General features: G+C 36.5%; 1 protein-coding gene across 22 annotated transcripts in view; it reads right to left on the bottom strand.

The window, feature by feature from the left end:
• Positions 1 to 684: 684 nt before the first annotated feature.
• EPB41L2 (erythrocyte membrane protein band 4.1 like 2) overlaps positions 685 to 21,576 on the bottom strand; it is a 113,846-nt gene continuing 92,954 nt past the window's right edge. For 10 of the 22 annotated variants that reach the window (XM_051792512.1, XM_051792507.1, XM_051792514.1 and 7 more), the window contains 10 exons: positions 19,107 to 19,253; positions 17,622 to 17,726; positions 14,682 to 14,834; positions 13,596 to 13,649; positions 12,817 to 13,377; positions 10,897 to 11,019; positions 10,321 to 10,419; positions 7,661 to 7,741; positions 4,832 to 4,970; positions 685 to 1,916 (listed from right to left, as the gene is read on the bottom strand). In XM_051792512.1, coding sequence (XP_051648472.1) covers positions 4,863 to 4,970; positions 7,661 to 7,741; positions 10,321 to 10,419; positions 10,897 to 11,019; positions 12,817 to 13,377; positions 13,596 to 13,649; positions 14,682 to 14,834; positions 17,622 to 17,726; positions 19,107 to 19,253 — 1,431 coding nt within the window. In that variant the 3' untranslated portion in view covers positions 685 to 1,916; positions 4,832 to 4,862. The remainder of the gene's footprint in view (positions 1,917 to 4,831; positions 4,971 to 7,660; positions 7,742 to 10,320; positions 10,420 to 10,896; positions 11,020 to 12,816; positions 13,378 to 13,595; positions 13,650 to 14,681; positions 14,835 to 17,621; positions 17,727 to 19,106; positions 19,254 to 21,576) is intronic. The other 12 variants (XM_051792523.1, XM_051792517.1, XM_051792516.1 and 9 more) reach the window with 12 other exon arrangements.

Here is a 21,576-nt window from a genome sequence, read left to right as displayed (position 1 = left end):
TTGCCACTTCCTCAACAACCCTCTTACAGTGTTGCAACAATGTCATTATGTTATGAGGCCTGATGGGTTTCTCTTTCCCCTTTTGAAAGGCAGAACATCTGAGGTTTTGAAGAAAAGCAGGTGAACCTGTTATCTGCTATTTTTCTGGGTAATGTGGGATGTGACTGAGAACACCCATATGCGTATAGAAATCAACATCTCTGTTACTGTTGTCTTATCCAAATTATACAAAGTCAAAACTAATAAGAACTTCTGTTATGCAAGCATGCTGACAGATGGCAGCCATCTAAACTGAGATTAACACCAAAAATACATTGCTCAGAAGAGAAAAAGAATGTAGGGAGAAGCTTTAGATGTGTTTTGTTATCTGAAGACCATAGTATGTCCATTTGCAGACTGAGGCTAACTTGTACTGCGATGTCCAAATCTCCTCTGTTTTGGCATCTGAGGATTTCTTCTCTAAACTACAGAAACCAGGATGTTTATTGGAAGATGTCTTAAAAACACTGATACTTTAGTATCTGTATTAGGAGCCAGGCAATTGTGCAACCCTTCTGGCAGCCCTGCAGACCACTTGCACTAATCCCTGCTTTCAAGGTTCTGTGACTTCTAGAACTGCAGTTCTTATAAGTAATCTGCTCACTTTAAATATCCTCCAATCTTATGTCTGAGTGCCAAAAGTCATACAGAGAATAAACAACTTTATTTTATAACAGAATTACAGAAAGCAAAATATCACTTAATACAACTTCAAGCTGCTATAAATCTAATTTGGCATTTTAACTATACACAAAGTCGACAGCAAAAAAACCCCAAACAACCAACCCCTCTGCAAGAACAAATTAAAAATAAACCCCAATATAATTAACAGGTTTTCTCAATGGCAGTCTCAACTGATGGTACTCTCTTATTACTTTATGAATGGAGTCCATATTACACTTTTACTCAGTATCCTAAAAACCTGCACTAACCATTAGAGGAAGCATGTGAAATGTATACCTTCTCTGTAACAGAAATGTCAGTTCTAACATGGAGACAGTGAGTTTACTAGCAAGCGAGCATTCTACACATGTATTCAAATAATGGAAGTACTGAAGTTGGGACACAGTAAGAAAAAAAGCACTACGGTTTTAAGCTGCCTAGATCATCTCTTGTTGGAAGAAGAGAAAGATATTTTGTTCGTCCTTCTTTCCTTATCTGGAATGCTGCAGACAGCAAAAAAGTCTGCAAGAAGTTGAGCATTGGCACCAAAGTGCAAAAAGAACACAGTGCTCAGTCAGAAGAAATGTGTCTGCAACTCCTTCTCCTCTATAAACTGCCATACCATCTCTGCTCCACAGAGAGGAGAACCTTAGAACAGAAAGAGTTACAGAGATACCAGTATAAAATTTATTCAAAGAAATATATTTTTTCAAATTTTAGCAAATGTTGTATTTTTATAAAAAACTTAATTATGTGATATCATTATATTTACCAGAATAGTCTGAAAAAAATTCTGTAAATTACTCCAGTAAGAGATTTCACTTGAAATATGTGAAAAAACCCTATATCTAAATTAGTAAAGATCCTCCTTCCGGCACAATTACCACCTACTCCAGTGAACAATGCTTTCCAGCTTCTTTTGTTCACTTTCATATACTTAAGAATCAATTTCAAAACCACAAGTATTTGTGCAAAAGAAGATCATACCCTCTATAACTTCATTTAAAAAAAATTTCTAAGATTGTTAAGAATTGGTTATAAAAAATAAACAAGAAAGATTGTAAGTGAATATAGACCAAAGATGTTAAAATGGAGTTTGGTATTGGCATTTAAGTCGTGAATATCTGGTCATCGTTGCTAGCCTTGGTGGATTCGGTAGAGTAATGATGACTTGGAATGATTACAGTCCTTCGTGGTCAGTATCATTTTTACTTCTGGAAGAGAAAATGAGGCAGAAGGTTACATAACCATTCGTCACAGATACTATGTGAATGCCACTTCAGAGTCAAGAAGTAATTTTTTCTATAGAGGAGGTTGGGGGGGGAAGAAGGTAATTTCATAAAAAAAATGTTGCATTGACTAAAACCCACTTCGATCATGAGGCAAACAGTACTACTTTTTCTTCAAGTACTAATCTTTGCTCCCCAAAATTCTCATGTTATTTTAATAGTGTCTTCTTGCACAGTTTACTGAAAATTTTAATCCACAACCTAGTGCATAAATAAAAAAAAAAGGTACTTGTTCTATTTAGTAATCCCTCAGAATCAGAATGCAGTATCTTTCACTGTCATTAGAGAAAACAAGTCTACAAAAACAATATTGCTGTAGTCCTGAGGGCAGAGCTTTCAACACCTTAGAAACAACTATTCAAAATTTGTGGCATGACTCCACTGCCTAAGCACAATTTCTAGAGCTGTTTCTGCAGTCCCACCTGCCCTTTAGTTGCTGCTACAGGAGAGCAAAAGGCTTTTGACAGATACTTAAGGTACTTCAGGTGGCCTGTGTTTGTTTAGACTACTAAATCTTTTCCTTAATGTTTAACTGAAAGGCATCATCAGTCAAACAAGCCCCCAGGTCTCAGATACCAAAGCAGCATGAAGAAATGTTCTCTTTTATTCTCTCGCAAGCATTTCAGACCACGAGCCTGTAAAGTAACTGGCAAACTCAGACAAGAACATCTGACACACTCCAATACATTGCAAACACAATTCCACAATGTATGTTTCAAAAAAAATGCAAAAACCCCACCCTCAGACAATGGAAGGAACTCTTTGAATGATGCCTCATTTTGGTACTCTTCCCAATCCTTTCTCACAAGTAACTCCCACGTCCTTTGTTATTTCCACAGTTTCTGGAATTATGTAATGTGAAAATAATTTTAAAAAGTATTAATGCTATAACATTAATATCCAAATGAGTGTTGACCTAGCACTTCCAAACTTGATCCATGTTATTTACCTGGTTTGTATATTTATGAACAAAAATTATTCATTTCTTTTCCAAACACACAATAAACTGACCAAATCTATCAGGCAGCTCAAACTTAGTTCCACTGTGATTTACATCCTAGAAAATGATGTAAATTTACACTCTGAGAAGCTCAGAGGAAAACTGGCCAGAAGATACTGTCTAAACACACATGATCAAAACAAACACTGTAGTTCTAGCACAATCTCTATGAGGTCAGGAAAGGCAACTGGAACCACTTTTGACAGAGAAGGTGGACAAACTTTCTGTCCACAGGCAGAGAGCAGGCATCCTACTCTTATCCTCACAGGCTTCTCCATGGCATTCAACACTGCTGCTCTATGCAGTGCTGCACATAGTAGGAATTCAGACAAACTCCCAGAAATGAAATGTGCAGTAATGAGACCCAACAATTCTGCCAGCAGATGAGAAAAATTCTCTCCCTAATACCTTACCACTTGCAGCCTCTTAACGGATCATACACATGTCAACAGCTGGCAACATATACTAGCTCTCCCTTTCCCCAGCCACACATAGGCACCTCCGGATGTTAAGAAAAGAGAGACTTGTAGATAGATGAAATAAACTAAGGCTTTAGTCTATGTCTTTCAGCTGAAAATATGCATCAGACTAGTTCAGGAAGACCAATTCCTTGATAATGGTCATCTTCCATGGAACAGCATTCAATAGATGCACTTCATATCCTCTCAAACTGCTGCTCGCATCTTTTCTCTTCTGGATCCCAGAAGTGATACTCGACAGTGAAATCTTTATCTCTTAGGAAACTCAGGCACAGGAATAAAGCAGACTTTTCAACATAAGGAATTATCAGGATTATGTGAAAGACATCCTCCTCTATAGTAGGTCACATCAAATTTGGAATCAAGTCAGTGTTCTCATTTTCCATATATTCCTGGCACTTTGTGACTGTACTCATGATGTCTAGTAGTCTGCTAAAGCTGCAGGTCAAAATTTTTGACAGTTAGTTTCCTTTGGTAAAAAGCTTCGTTTGATACTAAGGGAATGCATGCCTGCACAGGACCTAGAAGTCTCTTGTCTACGGGTTATAACCACCACTGTATAAAATGCCGAGCTGAGGAAATAAGAATCATGACCACTCTAATTTCCTTAAAAAATGCAAAATGTATTTCTTTTACCTTGTCTCCTCCTACATTAACATTGATCAGAGTGCATATTAAAGGCTTGCAATTGTACTGAAACAATTATCTCTCTTGAGGTGTGCCAATAACACCTCTGCTCTTCTAGCTAAATACAGTCAGCAAGTCAGAAGTCTCCCTATGAAGACTTAAACCACTGCTTTTTAAACTTTATTTCTTTATAAATCTCTCCCATTGATATTTAACCATTCCACACAAAACCTTTTTCTTGAATCTGAATCTACAATTAACAAAACCATCAACTTTGAAAAAAACTGAAGCTTGAGTCTCATATCAAGTGTGACAAACAAAGGAAATCTGAAGCTTTACACCCCCAAACAGTTACTGAGCTTTAAGACAACAGCCTATAAAAAGTGCATCAGCAGATTTATTCAGTGTTCATTCTGATCCTTCTACTGAATACATGAAAAAGGGCAGTACTGTTGGTTTTCTCTTTTTTTTTTTTTATTTCCAACATTGTAGGAAACACCATGAGAGTACTGTGATAAGACTGGGAGACATATATAGGAACATTTGCAACTAAAAGTAATGTAAGATTGGACTTAAAAATTCTTACACTAACAGTCTTCTATTAGGACCTGTTTCAACTCACCCTTTAGTGATAGCATATCTCAAAGATGCCCCATATTTTTCAGCTGAAAGACACGAATGCAACAGAAAATTGATGTTAAATTTTCCTATGGTAATTATATATATAAGCTTACCTGAAGTATTTGCTTGAGGACATTTTTTATTTTACTCTTCATCTTCCTCAGCAATTTCAGTTTCTTTGTGCACCACCACTCTTGTCACAGACATGTCAGGGTGCTGTTCTTTGGCTTCTTTGATTGCCTGTGCCAGGGCCTGCAAATGTATTTGAAATATGGAACTCAACAACACCAAAAGGACACTCATATGGATCCAGAGAAGGGCAGAGTAGCTTTGGAAAATCTGGTCATAATTTTTCAGAAGTGTAAATTCCTAAACTTGAGAAGGGATCAAGGGTAAAAAATAAAAAAAACAAACAAAAAAACCCCCAAACAAAAGGAAAAAACCCCACCCCACTATACTAAAAATTTACCAAGATTTATGGGAAGTAACAAATAACCATAAAATTGTAAGATAACTTTTCTAGCTCATTTAAGGCGAAAAAAAGTATTCTTATATCTCAGAAGTCTTTGAACTTCTGCAACAGATTTAGCAAACAAAGCCTTAACAAGAATGTAAGGCAGGATGGAAAAACAAGAGTTCCCTTTAGTTTCTTGAACAAAATAGAAAGATTCTTTGGAATGTATACTAAGTATGGTACTGAAACTCTAGAAAGAGATCATAACAGATATTTCTTTCTCAGCATAAGTACTTCATTTTTCTCTTTGTTCTAGTTAAAGAGAAATTTCTCTAGCTTAATTCAGGGAAGCGCAAATAAGTATTACTCACTTTCTTATAATCCTTCCTCCACATTTTAAGAAATTTTATCTTCCGAAGAGATGTACCAATATACACAGCTGAACTAGATGACCATTTTAAGTCCCTTCTAACTGAAATGTAATAGTCTATTCTACATCACGGTCAACCACATAAGAGCAGCCTCTGAGTCAAAACAGGCAAGAAAGCACCTGGGACCTTTTATTCCTTGCCCTCATCTACATCTTATTTCTGTGAGCTGTATTACTGCTGGAACCTAACACAAGAAAAAAACAGAAGACAATGGAAGGCATTCTGAGGCAACAGTAAGCTCACTATTCACCTTAGTATCAACCACAACTAAAAAAAACCCCTCAAAAATACTCTGAGGAGCAAGAAAAATATAATGCAACAAAAAGGTTCATCTTAATTTAGAAAAGTGACAATTTCTTGAGCTATAGGTGTTAAGGAGAGAAGAAACCCTGAAGAGACATTGAAAACACCAACATTAGCCACCCTGTCATATGATAATGAATTTGAAGTCCTATTAAGGAAATACGTCCAGAATGCATGTGGTACATACATGGTACATGGGCACTAGTAATGTTTGTTGAATTATTAATCCCAACTATATTTTACTAGTTTCTCTTTTACAATATGCTGAGTGTAAACTCTGTAGAACAAATGAGATTTCTAAAAAAGTGCCTGTTAAGATTTAAGAATCAGTGTTTATCATCAAACCATAAACAATGGAAAACCCTGTCTCCAGCTGTTAAATTACAACAACTTCATACAAGTATTTGTATTCTGAGACTCCAAATTAGAGTATTATTATCGTATTGAAAACTGTTTTAGTGATGCAGGGAGCTAAAAGACAAAAGAAAAAACATCCAGCATGTAGTTTGGGCATTTAAGGAGCTCCATATTCACTGAAGTGGTAGATATTTCTTAAATCTCTTCTTAAAAGCTGCTCACTGTTGCTTTAAACTTCAGTGATTAAAATTGTATTTTGTACTCCTTTTTTTATAATTTCTTTTTTTTTTTTTTACTTTATTACTCAGTTCTTTTAAAATAAAGAAGGGCTTAGAGAATTGTCTGGTATACTACAGGTATTTGAGACCTTTCCAGACATCTGTGTCAAGGCAAACAAGAGTCATGCCTGATGCTAAACAGTCCTGTCATTTAATTAAGAGTTTCAAGAAGAGATTCAACTTGTCAAGAGCCACGTTCTGGAGGCAAATCAAAATGTGAAAATAAATTCCTTGAGAACTCTCAGTATATTACAATTCTGAAGTTGTTGTGTTATGTTGATTTTTGTAGCCTTCATAAAGTTAGAAATGGATTCACTGCAACTTTATGTAGAAAGTAGACTTTTCCATTTGTATTATCCAGTGACTGTTGATTGTCTGTTACCATAGTTTCCTAGATGAAACAAAAATTGTTTAATCATCACTACAAAAACTAGATAATTGAATTTTCTCAATTATTTTCCTGTGTACTGCTTAAATTCAGCCTTATTAATTGGGCATGCAGAAGTGATTTTAACCTTAGTTTCTAACACATTGTAAAATACTGCTTCACTATGGATGGAGATGAAACGTATTTACACAAGATTCCAGCAGATCAACAATCACTTCTGTTACACATATTTCTACAAATATAGGTCAAAAACTAAGTTTTAAATTCAAGCAGTTTATGCTTTAATGTATTCCAAAGCTTTCAGTCAAAATGAGTGCTGCATTCAGATATTGCTGACACAATGCAGTAAAGACTCCCATCTATCCAGATTAACGTATCAAAATAAGATTATTTCAGTAATGCTCTTCCTCCCAATGGCAAAAGCTGCATTAAATAAACTGAGTCTCTTCCAAAAAAAGCAATCTTTTAAAAATAGTAAAACTCCATTCGCATGATCTGTGACGCAAATTTACAAATGCTGTTTTTTCTCTTCACTTATATTCAAAAGGCTCCTTTATTCACAAAACATGTCTGCTTAATAACTCTGGCACAATTAACAGTCTTAGGGTCTTTCTATATCCTCTTATTCCTATTATTCTCTAACTTTCCCTTATTTCAGGTTTCTGAAATATCATCTAGATCTCATGGACTACAAAAAACACATTGTAAGTGGTAACAGTTTACATACTCACCTCATCATGGTCAATATCTGCATCTCCAGTAATGACTATTCGCTTCTCAATTCTTGTTTCTGATACTCCACCTTTTACCATCTACAGATGGCAGGAAAAAAAAAAATCCTTTTAATTATTCTGTACTTCCACAGAATAATAGCACTCCTTTCTGCTGCACTGAAGCAAATAAATTTCTGAGTTACAATTAGTAATAAATGTTCTTAGTGCTAAATCATCCTTTCCTTTTTCAGTTACACAGTTAGTCACATTCTAGCAATTGCTAAACTTGAGAAAAATCAAACAGTAAAGAATTACTTCTGTAATGTTTGACAAACTCTAATTCTAACTTCTTCCACCATATAAATCTGGCAATACGGAAATTTCAGCAGTCTTCTCTTTTTATTTCAACTGACCTATCATGGCTTTTTCCACAGTCATAATCCTATGCCCTTAAATACAAAGACGATCTGTTTTTCAATTCTGCCATTCAAGGATCTTTGTGAGATATTTTCAACCAATTTCACATTGCTGAATGATTTTGTGCTTTGTTTCTTAATTTCTTACTCTATTGATCAGCTTATAAAAAAATTCTCACAGAAATAACATTGTTTGCCTTTCTTTTCACTCAGCCTGTATATGAGGAAAGAATAAACTACTACGTAAATATTCTCACCACACTAGAAAAGATCCAAGATCACTCTGTTAAAAACACCACTAGAATATTGAAATTATTTTAGCAGGTCCCTTCATCAATACTGAACAGTTTGGGATGTAAAACAGAAAGTTAGTTTAGAAAATTCAAAATCTTCTTGTCGACCACTTATCATCAATTTAAAACAGATAGGGATCTGCTGCATCATGGTAATCCCAGTAATTTTTTTAGTAGAAGACAAGACTGAAACTATTTTCTTTAATGGTTCCTTCCAAAAAGCAGGATTATTTGACATTTGAACTTGACAAGTAAATATAAACTTCCCCTCAAAACTGTGGTTAAATTTACTAAGGACTTTTTCCTAAAAAGGTAGTGGCTTAATGATTCCAAAAGGGAGCAGGAGACCAAAAAGGACCTGTTAACTAGTCTGTATAGCAAAGCATATGCATTTTCAATTCTGAGATTCCTTATTTCACTTGATTCTCTTTTCAACATTATCTTTCCACTAATTTTGTGAATATAACTTTCAATCTTTAGACATCCAGTGAGAAGCGAATTACTGTTCAATTCTACCATGTTGTGAAACTTCTGTGTTTTGGGAGAGGGAGAGAAATCCTAAATTCACACTTTGTTTCCCTCTTCCGTTTTCTTTACCTTAAACAATGCTTCCTGTAATTTTCTTGGAAAAAAGATGTTATGAATTCAAAGACAAGAGTTCAGAACTGTGTTGGTTAGGCATGTGTATTGGGTCCAGCTGAGCTGGAGTTCATTTCCCCACAGTAGCTCTCACAGTGCTGTGCTTTGCACTGGTAGCTAGAAGGGTGTTGATAACATACCAGTGTTTTGGTTACTGCTGAGCACAGCATCAGCACTGTAACATTCCTTCCTTAGTTGAGGGCAAGATCCTGGGAGGGGACCCAAGTAGGCCAGCTGACCCAAACTGACCAAAGGGATATTCCAGACCATGTGACATCAGCTCAGATATAAGAGCTAAGGCAAGGAGCAGGAAGGCAGGCATTCATTGTCTCCACTGGCTGCCTACTGAGAAACCATCATGTGTGCTGAAGCCCTGCTTGTTGGGAGTGGCCGACCATCACTGCTCATGGGAAGTAGAGAATAAACCCTGCTATCTCTTGCTTCTGCACGCGCAACCTTCGCTTTGCTTTTTGCTTTAAATAAACTGTCTTATATCAACCCACAAGTTGTTTTCTTTTTTCCCATCTTACTCTCTTCCATCCCTCTGGGAAGGGGAGTGATAGAGTGGCTGGGTGGGCACCTGGCATCCAGCCAAGGTCAACCCACCACAGCATGCCTAAAATTTGACAAATATTTACATAAATTAACAATAACCATCATCACACTTTGGTTGTTCTAACATACTCTGGTACAAAACGGTATATGAGACTGAAACAGATGTGATATTCTGTTAACACTTGAGTTTTCCTTTCCTTTCCAAGCATGGAATGCAGAGTAAATAATTCAGCACTCAAATATGCTTGCAAAGTAATCTAATGGAATGATCTGTTTTTAAATAAGCTCTAAACCTAGGAGCACAAGGATCATCAATGCAAAGGCTGAGAAAACATTGTTTCAGTTCTTCCTTCTAAACTGATGCCACTAGCAAGGCTCCTGCAGACCTCAGACAAACCAGTTACATTAGTAAAGATCCTGTAGGGGATCAGTGAGTGATGACAGGACTGAAACTTAGTTCAGTCCTGAAATTTAGTTACATACTCATTTGTCAAACACTGAAATAAGACCTACATGAAATACTAAAAAACCACTAATGATACTTTCCCCCCTTTCCCTGTCCTGTTCCCAGATATTCCTGCTTCTTATTAAGGCTTCTCTGTTCAAAAATCTGCGTACAGAAAGATTAACTCTCACACATGCCTGGAATGAACCCATTCCATTTTAAGTCACTTTTCTTCGACGAATTAGCAGATAGATGAGAAACTTCATGCAAGACTGTGTTTTGAGGGTTTGATGTCTTTTTTAGTTAAGCAAGGCATTAAATATATTTTACCTTTGTGATGTGTGTAGTTGTGGTAGTAGAAACGGACTCTGACGTAATTGTCTGTGCACTCACCAGCATGCCGGCATCGCCACCAGCGCTGCCATCAAGCTGTAATTAAAAAAAAAAAGGTATTTTTGTATTTTGGCATTTAAAAATTTTGTTTTCACAAGAGAAAAAGCTGGTTTACATATTCTTTAGTTCCGTTAGAACTGAAATCTAAAGAGAAACTATCCAAGTTTACGAAATCATGTAAGACTATTGTCATGGCTCATTCCTGTGGAAACTTCATGATCACAGTTATGTGATCCTTTCAGGAGCAATGAGATATTTTAATCAACTTTCCAAGACTAAAAATGAGTTACACATTCGCAGACAGCAACTAAATCTTTATTTAGAAAAAAACAATTTGAACTTCTGAAGTAATACTGCTTTCTCTACTTACCTAATTCATAGTCAAAGTATAATCTTATCTGCTAGTAAAAAAGTATGTGCTTTTGAAAAGCATTTTTGGACATTATCTATTTTTATCTACATAACTGGAATAAAAATAAGTTTGCAAACAATATAACAAGCCAGTCAGCATACCTGTGAAGATTCATATGTGATAGTTTTAGTTTCTGTTTGCACAATTGGAATTTCTTTAGTGGAGATTTCAGTTCTCTGTGTGGCATCTGAAATGGTTACCATCTCTGTTTTCACTACTGGAGGCTGTGATGCAAGAAATAATCAATCAATTCAAAAAGATAGAAGAAGTTTGTAAAGTGGACCAAGAAAACACAACCAAAAGCTCAAGAAAATCATAGTAGTAAGATAAATATTTGGCTGGCTTCCCAATCAAAAAGCATGCAATAAACAAAATGAAATGAAGATTAATACATCAGCCCTCTACATAACATCTATCTATGTAACACTGTAAGAAAATTTAATGTCCTAATAACCTTGCCAAAGTTCAGTATTTCAGCCAACAGTACATATCATAGAGGGTAACTGCTAAAACAAAGCTGTAACACATGTACAGAAAATGTGTAAAAGCCATCACTGGGGAAAAAAGAAAAATCTTAGCTTGCATAAAGAAATTAATAGCTAGCTCAGATGGATAAACTTCATATTAGAGTGAATCTGGGAAAATACTTATCATTCTTTAGTCTGCAAATCAAGACTAGAAATTCCAAGGAAATTACATAAAAGTTTAACTTTATGATATGTATTACTTCTGGAACAGAAGAACACCTTTGACAACTGGATTTTAAGCATTCTACATTCAATGTAAGAATTCTGTAAGTCAACCACTTCTTTTGACAAAGCCATTTAGAGTTAGCTAGTGGTGTTTTCTGCAACATCACAAAGAAAGCAATTAACCCAGGGTCTCTAAGCTAGTGAACTCATGACTTATCTCAATGGAGCAGATTTTCAGTATTTTTATGAACTAAAGCCGTTTGATATTTTTCTAGACACATCAGCTGCTATCTCCTATTGATTTTGGATACACATGGGGTGAAATCCCAGGAAAAAACAAAAAAACTCCTTTCTTTCCCTCTACACACTTGCATACACAGCAGCTCTTCTCCCCTTTCCCTAAACTATGTGCTATTAGGAAGCATGGATGCCTGCAAATTTTAAAGGTCTAATAAACTAATTCTTTCACATCATTAATCATAACAGCTGTGTATGCAAAGAAGTTGTTTGGATTTAAAAGTAATGAAAAAAATTTGCCACTGTTACAAGAACAAGCAGGTAGATAACTACCAAAAAAATCATCTAATTGTTGAAAAACTCAGGAGATCATGACAACTTTACAAAGGCATACATCTCTGCATTTAATTTTTTACATTTCTGCTTCTTTATAAAGTTTGCCCAGTAATGAACTTTAGAATCCATGCATTCTTCCTTAAAATCTACAGCACTAGAAGACTTCATAGAAACATTGTTATATGTGCCTCATCACTTAACAGTGCTCTCACCTATGCAATTTCTAGCCATACATATTCTAGCCTATAAATCCATAATATAGAAGGAGAAAGAAGAAAAAGGCAAGAAAAGCAGTGAGTAATGGGGGGGGGAAGAAGGAACAAAAATTTGTGACGAGTGTTTTCTAATTTCAGTTGCTAATTTCAATAGCTTTCCAATCACAATTACCTGTCATGGACTTGTCAAAAACAATTGACAAATAGACAAGACAAGACTTAAAACATTTGAAACATGAAAATAATAAATATACATTATGTAAGTGCATATAAAATAAGGAGGAGATAAAAAAAAAGAGATATCAGTCTTCGGAAGGTTTGCCTTACTGGTGATTCTCACTCAGTTCTAGCAAAAAGTCAGAAACCATAACTGAAGGAGACAGAATTTCACTGCTCAAAAATGGTTTCCCCTTCCAAATGATCTGAATCTTGTTGGATGCCAGAAGATGTGGAGGAATAGGAGAAGAAGAAAGGCAGGTATATTTTTCACCCCAAGATATATCTCTGCTTAATCTAGTTGTCATACTGTTCTACCATTTACCTCAGAACAACAAATTAATTGTGGTGCAACATCAATGTCAACATGAGACACATCTCCATTGAGTTTGAGTTGTTCCTCCTCTTTTTCTTGACCTAAATCTTGCTTAACTTGCTCTGACAATTTCTTCTCTTCTGTAGCTACGGTAACTGTATTTTTCTGGACCAAATCTTCAGCTGTAACCTGTGTGTGCTCAACTGGCACATTTAGTTTACTGCCTTCTGGTGTGGCTTCCACATGCTGTATTTTTTCTTCATGTTCTTTCCTTTTCATGTCTTCCTCTTCTTCCTGTTCTTCCCTGATGACTTCCTCAATTGCCCTATGATGTGGCTGGTATTCTCCCACCTCTTCATCCTCACTCTCACTACTACTGCTGCTGCTGCTACTATTTGATGGCAATGATGATGAGTCCTTTTTTGACAGATGCTCCACCTTACATGTTTCCCCAGCATCAGTGGCAACTTGCATTTTCCCTTTGTTGGTTTCGTCTACGACTACTGTTTCTTCTATCCCAAACTCTGCCTGCTTCTTCTCCTCCACTATGTCCAGAGTCTCATGTGAACTCTGCACAAAAAAACATGGATGAGGGGAAAAAAAAACAAAAGTAGAGTATATGAATAAATAAAAATGAAATAAACAAAATTAGCTGATGGCTGGTTCATGTCATGTAGAAGACAAAAGATGGTTGTGATGGTTAACTGAAAAAGGAAAGAAGGGAAGAATGAAGATGGATTGGAAGAGTTAAGAGCCAAATTTAGTCATGGAAAAAAAATCTGTAGAACCTTATCAGCATTGCTGACTCCAGTACAAGGCCCTTCTGCTCTGGAAGCATGTCTCTGTGGAACAAAAAGCAATCAGAGGACAAAAATCAATGCATAACCCTTTTCAACAGTGCAACACCCTCCAAGCAAGCTTTTAAGAATGTATATACATGATACTAGACAAATATTGCATATTCACTGCAACATTCACATAGAACTATGCTCATTTCCTTACACTTCTTTTAAATATTTAATCAAAAGTAGGTAAGAATTGCGGATATTATTAATTGGCATAAGAATTGAATTATGAAAGCCTGAAAATAAAAAGCATGAATGCATTGGCCTGTGATGCTACCAAGGCAGTTACTTCACTCAGTTAAACCAGGAATTAAGAACAAATAATGTTAAGGGAAAATAAAAAGAAAAAATAATTTAACATTCTACTAGCAGTTTATCATAATTTTAAAAAGATATGGAATACATTATTATATGGTTTTAAGAGTTGTTCATCTTTGGTCTGTTACTTTATGAAACTTAATAGATAAGACTGTTTAGGAAGGCAAGCTGTGAGAACAGCAATACATGACTACCAAGAAGATCCCATTAGAATTCAGTTTGGAGGCAAAATGATGATACTAAAGCAGCTATATTAGTATTTGTTCTGTAACAAAATGATCTGTGATGGATATTGCAGAGAACCCACTGTAAATGATAACATTAGGTAGGTAGGGTAGGGGTTCTTTTAATCTAATGTATTTTTAGTTTGCGAAGCCTAGTCATGATATTTTTAGTGAACAGTTTGCAACAAAATTACAGAGTTCAAATTATAACAACACAAAAATCACACATCATCTGTGACTTAATCCTAGCTTTTATTGCTGTTTACCAAGGAAAGCACCTAGGGAGGGTAAGCTTAAACAAGCACCGACTCCCTCCTACTTCTGGAGCGCTGCAGGTTCAGAATTTTGCTCTCTAGCTGTATCTCTCTCCGCTCTAATGCAAGCAGGCAGCTCAGTGGCTCGGACACACAACCGCAGCCCCATCCCGGCCCAGGAGGGCGGGCTCCGTGCCCCGAGCGGAGGGGACGCGGACCCCACGCCCAAGCACCTGGGGCGGCGGCGCGGCCGCGGCGCTGGCGCCCGTCTGTTCCCCCGCAGCGCCCTCTGCTGGCCCCGGGCTGGCGGCGGCGAAGGGCCCTCTGGTGCAGGCGCCAAAGCCCTCCTTACTAAACAAAATGGAGGTTATCTCCTCTTCTAGGCTCTAGACGGGTCAGACAAAGGAAAGGAAAGAATTAGACAGCGACGAGCGGAGCGGCAGCCACCTACAAAGGAAAGGTCTGGCGAGAGAGAGACGAGACAAAGGCAAGGAAAGGCTCGGCAGGAGCAGCGGGGCACGGGCTGCCCTGGGGCGAGACGAGGACAAGGGGGGGACACAGCACAGCCGTGCCTCCACCATGCACAACACACTACGGAATTGAGAACATCGACGTCCACACCAATTTCCCAAACAGAGCAGTTTACTTAGGTGGTAACTCCGTATTTACTGTTGGGGGTTTGTCCCCTTTAAAAATCCACTTTTGACACCACCTAATGCCCAGCTGGCACAGAGCCCAGAGCTGTCAGACACGTTTGCTTGGAATACATGCACACAATGCTGAAATGTTAAAATACTTCTTATTTATTTATAATAAATGTTACATATAGGCTTTTCAAATGCTTAAATAACCTAAGCAAATTCGTGTCTATTAAAAATCTGTTTTCAAAAACCCTTTCCCATTTTACTGGGAAAACTAGTTTTATTTAAACATACATAAAAGTCTAATTGCTTTAAAGCATAAGTTATGTTTATAGTCTGGTCTGTTTTCTGTAGGACTATAAATTTGTATGGGTAAGCAAACTTTAAAAATTCATGGGGGTACAAGCCCTCTGAAAAGGCTAAAATTCTTTATTCCAGATTTCTTTCCACAAGCTCTCATAAGAAGTTAGAAGTAAAAGATGTTAAAATAAAAAGCCAACAATGTACAAATACTGAACAGGGACATAACACACATTTTGACAACATTCCGTAAGAGACACTGCAGTCTTAGAAAAGGGCACTACAGAGAATCATGGCAGAAGCACATGCCAGAGGAAAGCCAAGGTGCCAAGCAGACAACTGCAGCCTGTGTGGGTTCACTGTGGGAATAGTGATGTAGAATAGAAACTAACAGAACTTACACCATGCTACTATGCATATCCTGCAACATATATGGCATGCAGAAGAATAGAGAAGGAAAAGAGAAAGAACCCCGATATTGTTCTCCCTACAACAAAATTTAAAGTTTATCTCAAACGTGGCTAAAAAAAGTTATTTAATCTGTCTTCATGAAACACTGAATATCCATCAGGGCAGTGCGTTCCTCACCCCCACTTTCTTTCCCTAGTTTACTACACCCAGTAAACATTCATCTATTAACATACTACACTAAAAGGCAAAAATGTTCATGATCCTCCTTTTACCATGCTCTGGTACCTTGTTTTCTGACCACTCAAAGCAGTTTAAAAAAAAAAAAAAAAAGGCAAGGGAAAACCAAAATCTTTATCTGGTATGTGGTTAGGCTGTGTGCTTCTCTTTCTCACCCTCACCCCTCATATATATATACAATTAAAGAGATACATACCGCCCACTTCTTTGAATTTTATCACCTTCAAATTTTTGGGTCTTCCAGTCTTTTAAAAGGAAAACCCTAGTCACACAATTTGTTTGATAATGTAACCCCTGTTCCCGGAGGAGGCATTTAGTAAAAATGATTAAATGTATAGATAGAATTGGCACTTTTCATCAATTTTGTATCAGCCTGCCAAGATGTTTAAATTCCTGGCAAATTCCTTCTGGTACACAGTCATACACTCTGACATGAAATACTGTTTACAAGCTGCAGAAGATGGATTAAAGAAAAAAAATATTGTGGGTATCCATAAAAGAAAAACATTTAATGTATTTATTTGTGACATACATCTCAATGTGGCATGATTTTTGTTTAATTAAGTCACAGATGCTGTGCGCTTTTGAGAGTACGGTGACAGAAGAATAGTGGCACAAAAGAGGTGTACCCAAAGCAACATTTCTCATACACAGAAAATTACTTGCTTACAAGTATTTTTACTGGAGCAAAAGAAGGATGAAAAGAAAGAATATTAGCAGTGGTATCCCTGCTTTATTCTCATCTATTGTCCAACTATCCTAAAGGACAGGTAATACGTAAATCCAGAGATATGACTGAGTCTACTAATACCAGCAAATTTATAAACTGGGGATGACAAAAGACTTGAACACAGACTTCTTTGTATCCATCAACAAATAATTCAGGATGGAAGTACAGTTTCCCAATCATCATATTTTTATGTGTTACTGAAATAGGACTGACAGCTTCACATTAACCTAATAGACCAAAAGTGACGTTAGAAAGCAACATCACAATTGCTACTCATCATCACTATCACACTGCTACTAGTCCCACTGGTTATATAGTGCTTTTCATTGCACAGATGTTAAACCAGCTTATCAAGGACAAAACCTCCCTCTTTTCCTGGATGAAAAGAGAGGTACAGAAGTGTGGAGGTACTCAGAACTGGGTTGCCTCTGAAGCAAAGCATTATTGATTTGAATAATGATTCGACAGTGAACACATAAAGCAAAAAGTTCCTATGTGAAGTGTCAAATAACTGCAGGCAATTATTTCCATATAGAATGGAAATACATATTTTGCTGTCATCCTTGTCACATCAAATACAGTAATTTTCCAGTGAAGAATTGTTTTTCTTTTCAAATAGTAGCAATTCAGAACTTCACGGTTAGTTTGATGTTTAAGCAAAATGTTGCTGGCATTCATATGTGTGTATATATACAGATACACACACCAGAGAGCCTGGTTTACAACTCAACATTATCCTTTCAGTACTGGCTTTAAAAAGTTATTTCCATCAAGAAAAAAAAGAAAAAGAAAGAAGCGCCCAAGCTAGCCCGCAGCAGATACAGCGAAAAGGCAGTAGGTTTCAGGGCAGCCACCTTATCGGTTTCCTCTGGTTTTGCTCCACCAATCCATGGCATTGCAATCCATTGTTTCTCCTTCCCAGGTAGCGTTTTCACTTGGAAAATGTGGTCCCCTTTTTTCTATTTAATTTTCATTTTATAAAACCAGTGTAAATCAACAAGCAATGAGACAGACATACATTATACATAATGTAAAACCAAATCATCTGAAAGTGACAGAACATACTAGATGAGGAAAAAAAACAACAAACAGATAAAATAACTTGAAGGAGGCCTCAACTTCAATACAAAGAAATCAACACAAAAATACACACATCCACATAATAAAAACTAAGTTACACTTCTACATAAATGTCTATTTTAACAAAAAATATATTTAGCTATATAGCTATTAAATGAACCAATGTGTCATGAATATTTGAAAATATGACCAACATCTGTACCTGTGCAGATAGCACTATGTATAGAAATATTAAGGTACTACTCAGGAATTTGCGGAATTTCTTGGCAGTGACCGTAAATTAACAAAATAGCCATTAAAGAAGTGATCCATAGAATCATTAACTGTTATCTGTATGGACATACTCACAGCTCAGATTGCTTACATATCTTACTGAAATAGTGTCCTATTAACAAAAATAATTTGGTAGCATCAAGCCTGCTTAAAGGAAAGCATACCTCTCTGAGGACTGAAAAGAATGCTTAAAAATTTAAGGAGATATGACAATACATTTAAGGAGAGAAGGGTGGGAACCATGCTGATAGAAAAGAATAACAATACAACATAAACTGATTGTTTTTGAAGACTGATTTGGTCTGCTACTCTATGAAAGAAGCTGCAAATAACCCAATAAAACTACAAGTTTCACAACAGCAAGAGAAATTTATTTGGGTAGTTTTCTTGCCACGAGCATTCAGGATGATATTTGTAGAAAACTGTTTTCCATACTGCTGTTTCAATGTTCAGTCAGAAAGAAGGTACAGAGGAAAAGTAGATACATTTGTTCTATAGGCTTTTGAGGATTAAGACAGTAAATTTTAAGAACTGCATTAAATGTGCCCTACAGAAGTCAACACTGTACATTAACTGATCATGTAAAGGTCCTTCTGAAACAACACACAGACTATTTGTGTATTTATGCACAAGCTGTCTATGAAGAGTTAACGAGACAACAAGGAGGGAAAAGTTCTATCGCTGAAAAGTTATCTCCATCAATCTCTGTAAATCAGAGTGAAATTTAAGATGTCCTTAATATACCGGAAAATATTGCCACTGCTTCCATTTTCTTCTAATTCAGTTGTTCATGTAGAAAAATAAAATTCCACACACTATTTAGAGTCAGGCCCAATAGTAAGTGGTAAAAAAGTTAATGTATACTTAGTATAAACAAACACTACATTAGACAAATAAAGTGTTAATCTAAAGGACAAACTGCATTTACTGTATTACATACAGGGTTGTATGGGAACGCATGCGGAGAGGTGTCTGCAGTGACATACCCCTTGTGTCTGTAGGGACAGAGGTGTGATACGCCGCTTTTCCCACTCATTTGGGCGTGGTTCGGGTGTGGATTCCATGAAATTGCGCTTGAGCTCACTAATGCTAGCCTGGTGTTTCAGTAAGTCGTCCTGGGTCTTATCCAGGTCCTAGCAACCCGCAACATAAAACAAAGTAGGACAAAACACGACAACAAAAGCAAACTCAACTGGGAAAAAAAAAAAAGGAAACAAAAGCAACCAAACCAAGGAAAGTGCCTTGTGTCTGAAGAGGTGACCTTCGGGAGAGTGCCTTAAAATAAAAAAAGTTTAAGGATATAAGGGACCAAGGTTTTTTGTTTTGTTTCTTTCATATTTTAAAGCAAAGGAAGAATAATGCCATGTATGGTTATTTAACAGAGGGTTACTTTCATCCAAAATATGAAACTATTAGCTCTTTGAAACAATAATAATTTCCAGTAGCTATTTGTTTTCATCTAAAATTTGCAAGTACAAATGCAAATGTTTCAGAATACTGCACAGCTAACATAACTGAAGGTAGTTGTAAAAATAGTTGAACCCAAGGAGCATAAAAATGCATCTTTCTTGCTATTACAAGCTCCATGAAAAATACTTACTTCTGTGAACACAGTACTGCACAGCCAAATATGCAAGCAGCTAACACCTGCTTAGCTTCAGAGGGACTACTCATTGTGCCTCTCATGTAGGCTTAAACTTACTGGAGGAATCAGATTTAAAGACTTAAAACCTGTTATCTGCCAATTCCACATTTAAGAACCTGGCAGCAGATAGACACAAGTAGGAACAGTTTCTGTGCATGGCAATACCAAAAAAATGATCTCTCTGAATTGCACCTCCATAGGCCAATGCCAAAGAAGACACCACAGCGTGAATACCAAATTAGATTTGTGATGACCCATTGAGGCTAAACTGCAGCACCTTGGATTAAATAATTACAAGCTAGTTTTTCACTTTGTACCAGATACAAAGTAGAGGTAAGGTTCAGGAGATATGCAGAAACATAACTGCTCTGGTAATCAGACGAAAATGTATCTGCTTGGCTTTCTTGGAAATTCATTATCCTTTCAATGCAGTGGTTGGGCTTTGGTGGGGGGAGCAGATTTCACCCTGCTTTCATAATGTGTCCTCCTTCCAGTATTCTAGGTCTTGAGAAAAGCCTGTGTTGCCTATGCTCACTCTAACACAAGAAGATTATTTCAGTATTCTGTAGTTAAATTCAAGTTTAAGCCTCCAATTCATTTTCAGTAAAGAATTAAAGGACAGAAGATTAAAATTAAATATTATCACTGCAGACAATTATTAATGAAGTTTTGTCAAAAGAATGTAATCAGAAATAATAATGTAGGTAATGAATCTGGATTTTGTACAAAGATTTTACATACTATTTAGCAGATCATTCTGAAATTTTACTTTAACTCGGTTGGGATTTTTATTATCAGTGATCACAATGCAAAGACGCCTCACATTAGGTCATAAAAAATCCAACCCCCAAATTCATTAGTTCTAATTTCTTTTCATTTGCATATTCAGCCCCAGTAAGGGTTTGGTGCTGCACATCTATTTCCTAATTCTGTGAATAATCCCATGTGCAGTTTGAACACTTGAACCTCTCCCCTTCTGGCAGCTCAGTAGGCTTGTATTTTCACAAGACCACTTTTCATCCTGGACTAACAAATGAGACATTAGATATGTCCTCCTAAAGTCTGTGGTTCCTGACTGAAGTAAAATCTTATGCCAAAGGCATTCTATTATACAACAATCATGTCATTATCTTAAAACCTGTCTTGGCTTGACACAAGGCACATTTCTTGGACTTGATCAAAGCACAGTTATGCAATGCGCACTTCCAGTGCTTTAGTAAGTTATATACAAGCAAATTTTCAATAGTGATCAAAAGCTGCAAAAAGCCATAAAACATTAGTTGGGTTACTGCGATCCATACAACTCCATTTTACTGAACAAAACCACTGACTTTTAAAGAGACCGTTTTTGTGACAAAGGGAATTATTTATAGCCCCATCTGGATGAATGAAGACAGCAGTAGAATTTTCTAAAATATCTTCAGTTATTAGTTTAAGTTATTAACTACAAGTTAAATTATACTGATTATAACTACAGACAGTCTCTGATTAAATAATTGAGATTAGCAGTCTATGTGAAAATTCTTATAATAAAAATCTCTACTTCAGTGACTAAGCATTACTCATGAACATACTGTTCATAGTGCTTTGCTGTTGTGCATCTTCAGTGAAAGCCAACCTTCAGGAAGCAAAAATTATTTTTTTTCAAATGGAAGTAAAGCAAAGATTTCAGAAGATATTTAAACATTACTTTTGAATAGTTGATCCTTGCATCATTTCTCAACGCTCCTAAAATCAATGAGTGTCAGAACCAGAACTAGTTTTCTATACTTCTATGCTTGACCCTTACTAACTCCTTTTATTCAGCTAAC

The sequence above is a fragment of the Manacus candei genome, unplaced genomic scaffold (assembly GCF_025592945.1).
Source record: "Manacus candei isolate 608988 ecotype Guabito, Panama unplaced genomic scaffold, ASM2559294v1 h1tg000034l, whole genome shotgun sequence".
In the NCBI taxonomy this organism is placed as follows: Eukaryota; Metazoa; Chordata; class Aves; order Passeriformes; family Pipridae; genus Manacus; species Manacus candei.
Note: the sequence above shows the minus strand (reverse complement) of the source record. Positions and strands in the feature narration are given on the sequence as shown.